This window comes from Galeopterus variegatus, unplaced genomic scaffold, assembly GCF_000696425.1.
Source record: "Galeopterus variegatus unplaced genomic scaffold, G_variegatus-3.0.2 Scaffold25, whole genome shotgun sequence".
NCBI classification, from domain to species: Eukaryota; Metazoa; Chordata; class Mammalia; order Dermoptera; family Cynocephalidae; genus Galeopterus; species Galeopterus variegatus.
The window spans coordinates 1,281,563-1,298,432 of record NW_007726136.1 but is presented as its reverse complement, the minus strand read 5'-3'; the positions used below and the strand labels follow the sequence as shown (position 1 = coordinate 1,298,432).

Below are 16,870 nucleotides of genomic sequence, written 5' to 3'. Positions count from 1 at the left end.
GTTGCGATCCGTTGCCAGACACAGAAAAAGACAAAAAGACAAAAAAAAAAAAAAGACATTTATTGTGTGCTTACTAGAGATCAACACTGTGCTGGGTACTGGGCTTATATCAACAAGTGAGATATACAGTCTACCCTCGAAGAGCTTAGTATTCGATGAGAAGACAGATAAGTAGCCAGGTAATCACTGCACAGAGTAATAAATGCTACGGAGGGGTAATTACAGAGGATGACAGCAGCCCAGAGGAAAGGTACCTGACCCAGTCTTAAAGGGTCACAGAAGGCCCAAATAAAGTGATATCTATACTGAGATCTGAGGAGCAGGGAGGAAGTGACCAAGCACAAAATGCATGTGTATGTTTGAGGGAAAGAAGGGAAAAATTGGGAGCTGTCAACAGTATTCTAGAGCAGTGCTTCAAAATTATCTGTGGTGAAAGGCCATTGTTTATTTCCAATCTGCTACAGAGCAACACTTTTATAAAATATAATTTAAAAATTAATTAATTTCCTCGAAGTGTTATCTGAGGATGAGGGCTGCACCAGATAACACTTTGAGGAAATAGGAATATCATGTAAAAAGGCCTCAAAACCCTGATTTGTTACATGTCATCCCTGCTACACTGTATTCTCCATTTATCTTAGCAGTCTCTGTTCCCTACCCCCTTCTGAAGAGAATAATACTAATGTATATTTAATAAATATTAGCTGAAATTACCAATGAGTAAACAATTCAAACTTATAAATGTTTATCAATCAGTTTTAATCACACATATCCCACACAGACCCATACAAACATATCCATTCTTTGCCACACAGTTCCTATGACTATGATCATATATAAGATACAAGTTATCTAACTTGGTACCATGTACATTTATGAGCTTATCCCAAGTGGTCAGATTTGATTGGATTCCACAGGCCGTGGGTATCTGTTTCTCTAAAATGCATATGGTCCCAGTGATCTACTCCACGCTGTTTTCTGGCCCTGACTTTATCAAGAACTGGAAAGGGTCTGATATTTTACTCTACTTACAAGCTAGCAGGTTAGCCTGCCACTGTTTGGTGGATGCTGGTAGAAAACACAGACTCCTGGGAAACAGACAAAGAATTGATTACTATTAACAGTAGTAGTAGCAGAGTTTCAGCATTTTTGCACCATTCCCTGAGCCCCAGTTCCCACAGGGTGATGTGAATAGGCCAGATGACAGCTATACATGCCAGTGTTACATTCTAAGAGAGAAAACACTGAGCTGAGGGAACTTAAATTTTTTATTATGGGACGTAAGTATGCTTGCCTTTTGCTCCAAGGAAGATACCATCCCTATCTTCCAAGGCCATTCACTATACAAGCATCCTGGAAGAGAGAATTTGGAACAAAAGTAGTCAGGTGCAGAAGTAGTCAGTGTCTTGCTCCCAAGACATATAGAAATGCAAAAGATCTATGGAGAATCTTCTCCCAGCACCCCTCATAGCACCTGCTTTGCAGTAGTCTCTCTCATAAACTGTTATCCATTCACTTGTTTTCCCTGTCAATTATTGGGCTGTGAATTCATCTATACCTTCTGGTAACTTTCAGCAGGCACACTCTCGTATACCTTCTCAGACAGACATTCTCTTTTTCCTATATTCCATTCTCTTTCCTAAGTGGCCTATTAGCATGATTAATTATTTCCAGACTATACTACAAACAAAATTGCTATCACAATTAAAATCTTTTTTGTTAACTCTCAGATGGTTTGACCAAGAATAATTTAATTTAAAAGCAAGTTGGTGGCCGGCCCGGTGGCGCACTGCTACAGTGCGCCGCTTGGGAGCGCAGTGGTGCTCCCGCCGAGGGTTCGGATCCCACATACAGACCGGTTCCCGCTCACTGGCTGAGCGAGGTGCGGGCGCGACACTGAGTGTTGCGATCCCGTTGCCGGTCCCGGTCCAGTGCGGGCACGACACTGAGGGTTGCCATCCATTGCCGGACACAAAAAAAGACAAAAATAAATAAATAAATAATAAAATAAAATTTAACACTAAAAGTTTTATACTTTATCTCATTCTTTATATGCAACCCAGAAATTGGACCCTTGAATATACCTGTTTTTCTTTTTTCTTTTTCTTTTTTTTTTTATTTTAGGAAATACTAATTTTTTTGAAGAGAGTTAGGAAAAGGGTTTCACAGAAACATAACTATAGAGGAAGACATATTAAAACTTTTCTCCCTTGTTTAGTCTTAAAAGAGAACTGCACATTTTTCTCTCTAAAAAAAAAAAAAAAAAAAAAAAAAAAAAAAGCAAGTTGGCAAACAATATAAGCAAGTGAAAATAAAAAATTATCCTGGTTATTCAAATATTGATATTTTTGGTGCATAATTAAGGTATCCATTAGAGAAAGCTAAATATCCAAATATAGGTACTTACTGAAACAAACCAAAGGCTTAATGATGAGAGATAGAAATCCCATCTCTCTGTGACACCATGTGAAAGCATAAGGCTTCCAAACTTTGAAAGATCAATCTTGATCTATAATATTTATGGGCAATGCTGCTCTTAGCCAAATATCTGCTGATATGTTTGGCCCTTACAAATAAAGCCAAACCTTTAAAACATTTTAATATGAGAGAGTATTAAGTGTATTTTTTAAAGTTAGGAATATTTTATGTTCTCCTTCCAACTTTGCTATTTTATTTGGAATACTTTTATACCATCCACTCACTGAGAAACAAAAAAAAACCACTTGAGATCAAAATCAAAGAGACATTCTTCCCCAGTCAACATTTTATAATATAACTAAGACAATTGCCCCATACAAATATGCTTTAACTTCTACTAGCCACCTACAAGAACCACCTTTGCATTCTATTACAAAGGCAGCTGAAATGTGACAAGATCATTCTAGGTAAACTTTATCCCACAAAGGAGCACTTTGCTGTAGCCAGCCTCATGATCATTCATACACACACACAGAAGAGCGACTGAACACAATCTTCTGATAACTTTCCTAGATCGACCATGGTCTCATGAGACTCAGAAAAGTGATTATTATGACTGTTACACCTTCAGCTCCACTCCTGACCATGCCATGGCCATGTCCTACAAATTTAAATATTCTGCTTGGATATGAGATATTGTGTCAAAGTTCATTTTTGGTTTGGAAAATACATGGGAACTTCAAAAACTTTGTGGAAAATGGAATTATAAAAGATAAAAATAATAAAAATAAGAATCCATAAGCTTTATTTCTCATCATAAGAACCATCAAGTTCAAGACACTTTTGTAAGTGATAATACAAGCCATTTAGTCCATCCCTAAAGAACTGAGCATCCTGGGAATTTAACCATGTCAATGCAGTCTTTCTAATTATTAACTGAAAAAAAAAAATTGGTGCCCTTTAAAGATTTTTTAAAGATTAGGAAACAAAAAGAAGTCAAAACAATCCAAATCAAGACTGCAGGGGAAGGCCTAATGATTTCTCATCAAAACTCTGACAAAATTGTCCTTGTTTGATGAGAAGAATGAGCAGGAGCATTGCCACGGTGGAGAAGGATTCTCTGGGGAAGCTTTCCCAAACACTTTTCTGCTAAAGCTTTGGCTAATATTCTCAAAATATTCACATAATAAGCAGATGTTATCATTCTTTGGCCTTCCAGAAGGTCAACAAACAGAATGCCTTGAGCATCCCAAAAAACACTGTTGCCATAACCTTTACTCTTGACCAGTCTGCTTTTGTTTTGACTGGTCCAATTTCACCTCTTGGTAGCCATTGCTTTGATTGTGCTTTGTCTTCAGGATGGTATGGTAAAGCCATGTTTTATCTCCTGTTACAATTCCTTGAAGACATGTTTCAGAATCTTGATCCCACTAGTTTAAAATTTCCATTGAAAACTCTGCTTTTCTACAGTTGATATGGGTGTAACAGTTTTGGCGCCCATTGAGTGGAAAGTTTACTCAACTATAATTTTTCAGTCCGAATTGTGTAAGCTGAAGCAATTGAGATGTCTATGGTGTTGGCTATTGTTTCTGCTATTAATTGTTGCTCCTTTTAAATTAAAGCATGAACAAGATTAATTTTTTTCCTTGAAAATTGCTGTGGATGGTCTGCTGCTGTGAGCTTCATCTTCAACATCATCTCATCTTTTCTTAAAACAATTTATCCATTTGTAAACTGCTGGCTTATTTGAGGCATTGTTTACATGAACTTTTTGTAAAGAATCAATGATTTCACCATTCTTTCACCCAAGCTTCAGCATAAATTTGGTGTTTGTTCTTGTTTCAATTTTAGCAGAATTTATGTTGTTCTTATCAGGGCTCTTTTTAAATTGATGTCCTATCCTTCTTAGTAGCTCAAACTAGATCCTGTTCAGACATGTTATAACAAGTTAGTATGGCTTTTTTTAGTGCAAAGAAATTTTGAAATTCATGCATAGTTTTCTCATAATACCTATTTCCATGAACTTTTTGAAGATCCCTCATATGGCCACCCTACTTATTATCCTCCACTCACAATCAGAAAACAAAACTTCAGTAACTGGATCTTCTTCATCGCTTCTCGTCCTTTTGGCTAAGATCAAGTGTAGTAACTGGATCTTCTGGGTCAAGCACCCACTCCTATCAGTCCATAACTCCTCTCCCTCCACATAGAACTGCCCACACTACACTGTCCATCCCCCTCAAAGAGTGCTTTTGGCTGCAGGTAACTCCAAATAGCTTAAACAATAAGATAAATTTATGATTTTACATATTAGTTCAACAACATCATGAGGTACTAGGTTCTTTTACCTTTCTGGCCTACCATCTTCAGTGTGTCTTTAGCTACCCATATGGCTGCAAGATGTCTACTGTAGTTCCAAGCATCATATGCCAACATGACACTATCTACTGGAAGAAAGGGAACTCTCAGGAACTCCCCTACACACTTTGTGTTTATGGTCCCTTAGTCAGAACTGGGTCATACATCCATTCTTAAGTCAATCACTAGGGTAATGGGATTACTGTGATTGATTTAAACTATTCAACATTTACTCTTGAGCTGTAGAAAATTTTACCTTTCTTGAAGACTGGACACTCAACCAAATCAGGATTCTTTTAGAAAGCAGGAAGGTGGAATGGATTTGGGGTAGGCAAACAACAATGTCTTCTACAATACACACACAGACATATTCATGAACACACTTTTTTACACATTTGTATAAATCATTTATGCCTAGGTACATACCTGCCACACTTATGATACCATATACTTAAAAATATATGTCCATACATATATACAAGAAAGCTAAGCATAACAAATAAATAATGAAGATGAAAGAGAATATATTAAGATTTCATGAGTGAGGAAGTACAGAGGTGGGTGAAAATAGCATAGTTGTAAAATAATGTGCATGAATTGCATAGAAGAGAATGAAGCAGATGGTATTGTACTTGGTAAATGGTTTGATAAATGGAAAAGGTAATGATTGGAGGGATGATTTTGTGGGAGACTTGAGCAGAAGGGAAGGGATATATAAGTGATTTAGAGAAAGAATAGTTTGTAGATGTAAGGATGGATGCTTGGGGAAGTAGATTTGGTAGAACAGACATAGTTTTATTGGATTAGAAAAAATGAATACAAATTTTTTTTCTACAGAAAATTAAAATCATTGCACTATCACGTCAGGGAAGGTGTTCTGTTAAGGGCTGTAGGATGTTGCCATAGGATCACATAGATTGCCATGCTGATTTAAATCCATGGTTCATCTGGCCTAGATTTCTATAACTGAATAGGTGTCCTTCTTCCTGTCAAAGCTGAATGTTAGATCTCTTTGTAGTCACCTGTTATTTTGTCAGCATAACTTTGTCTACTCCTTTTACAATGTTATGACTTTTAAATATTTAGACAAGATTAAAGGAAATTTAAAGAAAAAACAGCCCTGAGATCTTAATACTCTAACACAACTCTTTGATTTTTTTTCCATGTTCTCTCTCAGTATTTATTCACTATGCATATAGCTTGAATATGTAAATGTTCTCCTTCATTTTTTGTCTAGCATTATGTCTCAATTATTTTCCATAATGTTATGTGATCTACCTTTATAATAGATTTTAATGGTGGAGTTCTAGATCTTGATCTATTAAAGTGCTCATTTTTATGATATATTCTAATACTTATATAAATGTGACTATTTCCCCTCTGTACCTAGGTATAGAAGTTGGTCCCCAGTCTCAAGGGGTTCTGAGAGCTGATATTTTGGATCAAATGAGAAAAATGATTAAACATGCTCTTGATTTTATACATTATTTCAATAAAGGTAAGTAATAAAGATAAAATATATAAAATTTTACTACTAAACATTGAAATAGCAACTAGAACCCAGGTCAAATTTGCCATGCTCAGGATCTCAAGTGCTTTTTAAAATTTTTATTCACTTCTGCTATTCCTCAATGACTGGAATAGATGCATTGAAGAAAAGCGGCTGCCAGATAAAACCCCCAAAGTCAAATCCTTATTTTTATAATAATCTTCATTTTAAAAAGCAAAGATAGGGCCGGCCCCGTGGCGCACTGCTACAGTGCGCTGCTTGGGAGTGCGGCGGTGCTCCCGCCGAGGGTTCGGATCCCACATACAGACCGGCCGCTCACTGGCTGAGCGAGGTGCGGGCGCGCGACACCGAGGGTTGCGATCCCGTTGCCGGTCCCGGTCCGGTACGGGCGCGACACTGAGGGTTGCGATCTGTTGCCGGTCATGAAAAAAGACAAAAAAGGAAAAAAAAAAAAGCAAAGATAGACTAAGAAATACAAATGTTGGTAAACATATGAAAAAATGTTCAACATCACTAGTAATCAGAGAAATGCAAATTAAAATAAGACACCATTTTCCCTTATTGGATTGGGAAAATATTAGAATGTGATAATATTAGGTGTTGATAATTGTGTAGGAAAAGGGGTTACTCTCATTCCCTGCTGATGAACATATAAATTGGTAAAGACACTTTAGAGGGTAATTTTACAATACTCTCTTCTTAAAATGCATAAATCTTATGACCCAGCAATTCCACATCTCAAAGAAATACAAGCACATGCACTCCCAACACGTTGTATACAGGTGGTTATTGCACCATCGCTTCTAACAGCAAAACAATGGATATGACGCAAATGTCCACCAGCTGGTGAACAGCTAAATAAACTAATGTGGAAGAATCTTCAAAACATGCTGTTAATGAAAAGAAATCACGTTGCAGACCAAAACATACAGTATACTGATTTGCTTCAAAACAATGAATAATGATGGTGATGAAGATGATGATTACTATACATGGTTACTTCAAAAAGTTCACAGAGGGCTAGCTGGTTAGCTCAGTTGGTTAGAGCACAGTGTTGTAACACTAAGTCAAGGGTTTGGATCCCGCACCTGCCAGTTGCCAAAAAAAGAAAAAAAATTGTGGAAAAATGGAATTAAAAGATAAAAAATCTTTCCATGAGCATTTTAAAGACGCCTCGCATATATATTAACATATCACAGGGAAAGTTCTAGAAGAAAACACACCTAATGGTGATTACCGAGGAGGAGAGGAACAAACTGGGTTCATTTTGTTTTAATTATGTTCAAGAAGAATAATATACTCATGTATTATTTCTGTAATTAAAAATTAATTAAATGGGGACTGGTGGAGGGGAAATAAAGGGAGCTCTAAGTACTAGCTCATTTATTTGGTAAATCTGCAACTGTACTAAAAAGTAAAGTCTACTAATTTTTTTCAAGTTTACGTTAAAATCGTAAAAAAAAAAAAAAACCTACTTAAAATCAACAGACATCCTATGTAAATAACTATCCCAACAGGCTGAGCTGAAATTGTTTTTGAGGAATGGGTCCTTATAGCGATGGCTGGTGTGAAGTTCAGTGTCAGTGGGGAGTGGAATTCCTCAGCCTCAGACTGTGCACCCTACTGCAGTCACAGGGATTTCTTCTGTGCTTGAGAACTCTTTGACCACAAAGTCATGAAAACTGAAAATTAGCTTCTCATCTCCTTTTTCCGAGGGCAGGTTCTATATTGTCTAATGGTAGTGGTGTTGGCAAGGTCACAACATATTCACAAGAAACCCTTTAAATAGTTAAGTGTGGGACTACAGTATATGAAATGAGGCACCCAGGCAGAAGGCCATGAACGTGAGTGAAAAGCGTGGTTTTCAAATCATGGTCCATAGAGTCCTGCCAAAGAGGTGGGAAATAGTAGCTCTAGAACACCCTGCCTCTCATCTCTGCTTCAACCAGAGAAGTTTCCTTTCTGTTTTATTTCTCTTTTATGTAACATTTCATTTAAGCAAGAGATACTGCAATTTAAAATTTTTAAACCACTGTTAATTTAGACTATCCAGGGTAGTGTATTTTTAACTGAGCACCAGTATCCAAAGAATGCTGACCAAAAAAAAAAATCATAAATGCTTAGAGAAAAGTATCTAGAAGTGTGTAGAAGGGCTCCATCCTTGACTCTGTGCTACTCAAAATTGTTAGTGATTTAGATAAGGACATATGTGATATGTTTATCTGAGAGATAGATGGCAGGAAGACAGCAGGAATATATCTCAGTTGAGGAAGTGGATCCAAAAAGTCCTGACAATCTCTAACAATTGTCTAAACCAAATATTTAAGGTTAAATGCATCAGGGACAATGTTTTGTTCTTACTTTTAAAGAAATTCCAGAATGAGGGACGTCATGGACTTTTTTTCTGTCTTAGATAAATAACACTTGAGAACTGTGAATAAATTCTGGGTACACAATTCAGAAGGAACATCCATAAAATGGAGTTTAGCCAAGGAGAGAGTTGAGAATACTGAAGAGTTTGAAAACCATAATAAGAATAATCCCTAAGACGCACATAGAACTTCAGTTTACAAAGTACCTTCACATACATCTTCATGTATGTGATCACATATGGGTTAGTGATTAATAGAACTTAGGCTACTCAGAATGGCAGAAAGAAGGCATAAGGGCAATTTTATTTCAGAGTTTCAGAAATGTTGTACTGGAAAGAAATTAGACATATTTTCTGTGACCCAGTGGGCAAAATAGGATCAGTGGGGTAAAGTTGCCTAGAGACAGAAATTTCTAATTAACAAAGCTGAGCAATGATGAAATGGGCCACACTTTGTGAGGCCATTCATGCAGCAGTAAGATGACCACATGGGTGGATCAGTATGGAGAACCCTCAAGCATTGATGGAAGCTGGGCTTTCAAGGCTCCTTCCTACTCTGAGATTCTAAGTAGCAAAAACATACTCCTTTTTGTTCAATCAGTTTTTTCTTTCTTCCCAAGATACCTCCTGGTTTAAAGAAATGGCATCTGGTAGTTCCCATTTTCATCTTGGAAGGTGTGATAGATTCTAAAAATGGCCATGAATTTTTCCTTTTCTGCATCCACGTCCTTGCAGTGTGATGTTTCAGATCCTTCTATTAAAAGATGGAGTCTATTTCCCTGCCCCTTGAATATGGCTTGGCCATGTGACTTGTTTTTGTGCCACAGAGGAGGCGTAACAAGGATTTGCACATTGGGGCTTGCTTTCTTGCTCCTCTTTGGAACCCTGTACCACCATTTTGTAATCAGTCCATAATAGTCTGCTGGGTAATGAAAGGCTCTAAGATGGAAAACTCAAACATCCTAGCCAACAGTCATGCAGCTCTAGCCAATAACCCGTCAAATGCCAGACATGAGAGCAAGGCCATCCCAGATCATCCAGCCTCCAGTTGAATGCCAGCACACCACAAATGCATGAGCAAGTTAGTCAGAAATCAGCGAAGCCAGCTCAGACCAGAGGAACTGCCCAACCACCCACAGAATAATGAGCTAAATCAAAAGTTTATTGTTTTAAGCCAGTAAGTTCTAGGGTACTGTGTTGTGCAGCAAAAGCTAACTGGTACAGAAGCGATCTCAGGGTACCCATTCTAACTTTGCTCTAAGGGCAAAGGAATATTTTCCCTCGAGTTGCAACCATAGCCCACTATTGGCCCTACATTGGACAAAAGTTCATGCTGTTTACTCAGAGTTTGCTTTGTACATATGTAAACTACTCCTTTTCCAAGTTTTTGGGCATTAGGTTGTTTACTGTTGCTGCATCTTTAGAAGCTGGACTCCACTGTTGGTAGACAGCCTGCATCCCAAGATTTCACTGTCCAGGTGCTTTCCAAGTGTTTAATGCACTAGATTGAAGTCCTCCTGAAAATATACAATCAGAATTCAGAGCTGGAAGGGCCTTCCAAGATAATCCAAAACCTTCATATGACAGGTGAAGAAAGCAAGCCTGTAGAATTTAAGCATCTTGCCCAAAATTACATAGCTAGGAAATTAGAGCCCAAGGGTTCTGGCTCCCAGTTCTAGGCTCTTTTTCTCCCACACTGTCTTTATTATTATTATTATTTAACGTTTAGATAGAAAATTATTTTCTCAACATAGAAACAAAGGAAAACATCACAAATTAGATTTAAAGTCAATTAATAAGAAACAAATTTAACACTCAGAGATTAACATCCTTACTGCAAAAAAAGAACTCTTAAAAATGAATTAGGAAAATCTAAGCAGAAATGTGATGAAGGGCATGAGCAGATAAGTCACAAACCCCAAAGAAACACACATGGCTAATAAGCACATTCTAAAATGTTGTTTTGGGGGGGACAGGGTCAGAGCTGGCCCACAGCCCCCATCTCAGGACCCCGTCCCACACTGGATTTTTAAGTTCTGTTTTCTTTCTCTGTTTATGGTTGTATTTTGTGAACAGTGTGCTGACAGGAATAATTTAAGAACATCTTTTGGCTTAGTGTTGTTTATGAAGTTCTCCCTGTAACTGTCTTCATTTTTGTTTTTCTTCTTCCCTCCTTCCTTAAAGTATCAACTTGCCTTTTTTCAGGAGATTTTTTTTTTTTAGTCACTATTTATATGTCTTGTTTTTGTCACAGGAAAAGAATTTCCTCCCTGTGCTATTGAGGTCTATAAAATAATGGAGAAAGTTGATTATCCCAGGAATGAACGTGGAGAAATTGCTGCTATTATCCATCCTAATCTGCAGGTAACATCTGCTGTTTCTTTAAAATACTGAAAATAATGACGCTCTACCTTTGAGTAGAACTTTACAGTTCACACAGCATTTTATATACATTAGTTCATTTGATGTTCTCAAAAACACTGCAGCGTAGGGTGGATATTCAGACCTTCGCTCAGTAAATACTTATTGAGTATTACTGTGCTGGCTCTGGGAGTACATCAGTGAGCATGGTCTATACTCTCAGGGAATTTATAGTCTAGATATACTGAGTCTAACCTATAGTCTAGAAATGCAGATAACCAGGTGCCATAGCAGAAGAATGAGGTGGGAGAGGGATGGTCAGATAAGTCCTCTCAGAGAAGGTGAAATTCTTACCCAAGTACAATGGGTAGGAATTATTATGTCTATATTTTAATAATTAAAAACAGGTTCAGAAGTTCAATCCTCCCAATAGCCTCATAGTCACCAATGACAGATCCAGAACTAATGTTCTTTGCAGTTGACCAATTGCTGCTACCTCCCTGTGAGCACCGTTGAATAAGTCCAAGCAAAACAACCAGAATCTCTGTTTGGAATGTTTTCTGCCACCACTCCCTGACTTTCTTCAGAACCCCCGGTATCCTCTTCTTGCCTGTTTGATCAATAATAGCATAGTGCAGGGGGAAGAAAAGGCACTTGGGAGAGTGTAGGAGGCTTAAGTCTGGAAAAGACGAAGAAGGGAGGAGCAAAGATACCTAAAAGCTAAAATATCCATTCCCCATTGTGAGTCCCCCACACATTCTTAAACCTCAGAGATAGAAGAAACCTGGTTAATTATCTAATCTGGAGCTTTCAACCCTGGCTACACATTACCTAGAGAGCTTTTTCAAAAATAACAATACTGGGACTCCACTCTAACCTAGTCTGGTTTTATTGGCATGGGTAATCCGGGTTGAAAAACACTAGCCCAGTTCATATCCCTATATAATGATTCTAATAGTCATCCAGACTTGCAACTTAATAAAGTAGCCTGCCCCAAAATACAGACTAGTGGAGCAAACCCTGCTTTGTGGTTTAAGGAGAGGCAGAAACCTGAAGAAGGAGCCTTAGGCAATGTTGTAAAGAAAAGATAAAGATTGGGGAAGAGAAAGAAGGAAAGCACTACAGGTGGTAAATATATCAAGTACAAGAGAAAGAGGCCAAGGTGATGATGTCATAACAGGCTAAAACATTTGGGATTTGGGGGGTTCAGGTTCCTCAAGGATATCCTTGAGGAGTACAAAAATAATCCTGGAAAGCTGAGAAGTGAGATTAATGAGACGTAACAAACAGGGTTAGTGGTAGGTCTTGAAAGTTAGGAAGGATAGTTTTAATTTGATAGACAATAAGGAATAGCTCATTATTCTACAGGAGGGATTGAGCAGTTAATTATTTCAATACATATTTCTGAATGACTACTAAACCTGTTTTGGGCCCTGGGGTTCAAAATAGTCCAGGTCCTTCATGGAACTTCTATACAAATGGGGAGAGAACAGACCATGAATGAGTAGACAATACATAAGCCAGATCATTTCAAACTGTAATGAATGCTGTAAAAGAAATAAACAGAATAATATAATAGAAGGTAACAAAGGGATCCAATTAGATGAAGTGGTGAGAAAGAGCTATCTCTGAGGTGGCGGTACTAAGCTGGCACCTGGAGGGTGAGAAGCCAGCCACATGAAAAACAAGTGCAAAGACCCTGAGGCTGGAACAAACTTGGAGTGTTTGTAGAACAGCAAAAAGACCAGTGTCAGTGGAGAACAGGAGTGAGCAGAGAGAATGGTAGACCCTAGAGCCAACAACGAAGGCAGGGACCTGGTTCCGAGTCTAGATATTGTTCTAAGAGCGATGGTTCTTAATCAGGGAGGCTAATTGGAATTACCTAGGGTATTTCCCCCCAGATGCCTGGAAGCTATCACAGTCTTCTAAAGCACTGCTTCTCCAACCCAGGCCACATGAGAATCACCTGAGGAGCTATTTAAAAATCCTGATTCCCAGGTCTCATCCCAAGAGATTCTGATTTCATTCATCGAGGTGGAAACACAGAATCAGTTGAGTTTACCAGGTGATTTTCATGTGGCTCGGGTTGGGCTAGCACTGCACTACATTGGAATCTCTGCAGGTGAGGCTAGCCACATGTGTGTTGAAGAAGTTCCTTCAGTAGTTCTGGGGCACATCTCTGAAAACCACTGGTCCAGAGCAGTTCTCAACTGGGCTGCCCTGTAAAATCACCTGGGGCTTGAAAAAAAAAAGTGACCTATAAATGGGTAGCATGAGGGACTGGCGGAGGTGGGTGATGAAATTAAGTATCTTGATTTCCTGGTTATATGATTCTATGCTACTCATATGTCAAAACTCATAGAGCTGTACACAAAAATGAGTGAATTTTACTGTCTGTAAATTTTTAAATAAATTTTAAAAATAATAACACCTGGGCCCCACTCTTGAGATTCTGATTTGACTTATCTGAGATACCCATGTATATGTATCACAGCACTTCAAAAGTTCATGGAGTAGGTGGACACCTCCCGATACACTCTGAAATCAGGGAAAAGCCATCTTAGGACAAGAGCTGCTCTAGACATACGTCTGTATCAGCTTTCATTGAAATGCCTGTGGTGTTTTATTATGGAATAAAAAACAGATAAGGAGTAATAGAATTTTTAAAAAAGAAAAAAAAAGTTCATGGAAAGATTTGTAGTATCTTTTAATTCTATTTTTTCATGAACTTTTTGAAGTACCCTCATATTTTAACGTCCCAGGTGACTGTAATGTACAAAATTTCTGTGGTGCAGCACTTCTCAAACTTTAGTGTTGTACATGTGAATGTCTGGGAATTTAACATGAAGATTTTGATTTAGTAGGTCCACAGTGGGGAATGAAATTCTGCTTTTCTAACAAATTCCCAGGTGATGCTGATGTTGCTGGGAGATGTTAAAAATGCAGAATCTCAGACCCCATTCCGAACCTATAAGAATCAGAATCTTCATTTTAATCAGAATCTTCATTTTAACAAAATCCCCATACGATCTGCAAGCACATCCAAGTTTGAGAAGATTAAGTCTGTTCTAGAGTTCCTGTGGTGTGACAACACTGGGGTTTGAAGTCTCTTAGGTCCAAATCCCTGGTGCGGGATAACTCAGTTGTTATCATAGTGTGGGGACACATTTGGGATACAGCCACCTTGTCTTAGACGTTTTCCCAACTCTCCTTCACCTTCTCTCACCAGTCCCCATCAGAATAGATTTTCCTTGTATGCAGGCACATCGTGACTCATTGTCATACCCCCAGCAGTAGAATATCTTGCACCTAGAATGCTCTGAACTGGTATTTCCTAAATTTTGCTGAACAGAATTTAACTTCATCTGGCAAGAGGTAGATATGCATTTAGTTTTGCCATTTAATATTATAAATTTCTCTGAAAACATTCGAAGTAAACCTGGTATTGAGGCAAACTTTAATTACATGCATCAATTATAAAAAATTAAAAGGGGGGCCGGCCCAGTGGCGCACCGGAGAGTGCACCGCTTGGGAGCGCGGTGCGGCGGCACTCCCGCCGAGGGTTCGGATCCCATGTGGAGACCGGTTCCCACTCGCTGGCTGAGCGGGGTGCGGGCGCGACACTGAGGGCTGCGATCCCGTTACCGGTCAGTAAAAAAAAAAGAAAAAAAAAATTAAAAGGGGGGCCGGGCCAGTGGCGCACCGGAGAGTGCACCGCTTGGGAGCGCGGTGCGGCGGCACTCCCGCCGAGGGTTCGGATCCCATGTGGAGACCGGTTCCCACTCGCTGGCTGAGCGGGGTGCGGGCGCGACACTGAGGGTTGCGATCCCGTTACCGGTCAGTAAAAAAAAAAGAAAAAAAAAATTAAAAGGGGAACTCTTAAAACTGCTGCCCAAATTCATTACACAATTTCAGTTTAGTCAGGTAACTTATATGCCCCTCTATGCCTCTTTCAAGTATTTCTTTTAAAAGAATAGGATGCTATAATTTGTTAGTTGTCTAGAATCTGACATAAGACTTTCAAAGTAGGAGAAAAAAACAAATGTAATTTATTTATTTTAATTGTTTCCTGAGAGGATCAAGACTGGAAGCCATTGCACCCTGAGGATCCCGTGTTTTTAACTCTTGATGGAAAGACTATTCCATTGGGCGGAGACTGTACCGTGTACCCGGTGTTTGTAAATGAGGCTGCATATTATGAAAAGAAAGAAGCTTTCGCAAAGACGATGAAACTAACGCTCAGTGCAAAACGTATTCGCTCCTCTTTACACTAGAAATCACTTCTAGCTCACTTGTTATATGGTATCTTGAAAAACTACTAGTTTGTAAGCTCATCTAGAGCAGAGCTGTGCCTTATTCAACTTCATATCCGTAGCACCTAGCCCAGCGCCTTATGCAGTAGACATCCAGGCAAATTTCTTAAATTAATGAATATCTTTTAAAGGTATCAAATTTTATATATGTAGCTTCTTCAGAGAAGTGTATTTCCTATACCTATATAACATTTTATACATGATCTTTGATAGTTTGACATTCTTAATAGTCTTTAAATTCAAAATATAAAATTGAAATAGATACTATATAAAAAAAGCTATCAACTTGAACTTAGAATTGTTATATGATTTCAAGTAATGTATAAACACTACTAAAAACTAATGTTGCAGGCTTGCTATTTTTAAAATTTTCATACTTGAATTAATGATAATATATTAAGTATCTAGGGCATAAACTTTAGCAATAGTTGTGATACCTGTAGGAGATTTTTAAATGCTCTTTTGCAGATGAAATGTGAAAGAGCAATAGATCTGATTGTAAAGGTGACATTATGAATACATCCAGAAACTCTGAATTACCCCTTGTCCACAGACAGACAATAACCCACTTGAAGCATCACTGCTCTGACATCCCACTTGCTCTGCACTGACCTCAGGGAGCACAGGAGCACAGAGCCTCCTTCAGGCATCTGACACACCCCTAGAGAAGCTAATGTTCCTTCCCAACGTGGAAAATTTGGAAGAGGCATGTTCTTCACCACTGTCACTTCTCATTTGGAAAGAACACACTTGCCCTTATTCCCAGCCAAGGTGTGAGGAGGTCTCTGGGTTCCAGCAGCTGCCAGCATAGGGGTGAATACCAATAGCAGAGAGCAGTGGACACTAGGGTAAATGTGACCCAAATGCATGCCTCTGGTTTGCAAATACATTCTTTCGAGGAATTCCCCCATGTCTTAATGCTGGAATCCCTCACCTCCCTTGATTCTTCTCCTCAAAGGACCTCCAGCCGTAATGATGCCTCCCTCTTTCTCCAGCCGTACCAGGAGCCTCCCCTCCCTCCTCAGGCCACAGCAGCCAAGTAAAGAGAATTCTTATCCCATGATTTAGACTCCAAGGAACCCAAATTTATGGTTTCAAATGTATTTACCAAAAATACTAACATTATCTAAGATATATATATGTAAACATTTTCATTCTTCCAGAGCAAACCCCATTAAGCCAATATCATTCCATATTCAGTGTCCTATAGAGCACAATTAAAGTGTTTCTAACTTTTTCAGCATTTATTTTGTACCTTACCAAAATTATTTTCACTGTAATAAATTCTCTTCCTTCTGAATTTTATAGTAAAAATTCAATTTATCAATCAGCCTTTCTGCGTAACAAGTTTTACCAAGCTTTCTTCTCCCACCGTGAATGTTCCACTGTGTTTTATTTATCAGTACAATTTTTCTGGGTCAATTTGTTCCAGATGTAAATTTTGGCAAGAATATTTTATTCTTCCACCAAATGTTAGTTATTTATAAAATTCACAATGTGCTATTTAGGTCACTGTGGTTTCCATTTTTGGATTGATTA

The 16,870-nt window shown here is 38.4% G+C and overlaps 1 protein-coding gene across 2 annotated transcripts in view; it reads left to right on the top strand.

Annotated features, from left to right (window-relative positions):
* ASPA (aspartoacylase) overlaps positions 1-16,870 on the top strand; it is a 30,152-nt gene that overhangs the window by 6,266 nt on the left and 7,016 nt on the right. Inside the window, exons 4-6 of one of the 2 annotated variants that reach the window (XM_008568869.1) lie at positions 6,167-6,274; positions 10,912-11,021; positions 15,095-16,593. In XM_008568869.1, the coding sequence (XP_008567091.1) occupies positions 6,167-6,274; positions 10,912-11,021; positions 15,095-15,292 (416 nt within the window). In that variant the 3' untranslated portion in view covers positions 15,293-16,593. Of the gene's footprint in view, positions 1-6,166; positions 6,275-10,911; positions 11,022-15,094; positions 16,594-16,870 lie in introns of those variants that run through there. The other variant, XM_008568861.1, reaches the window with a different exon arrangement.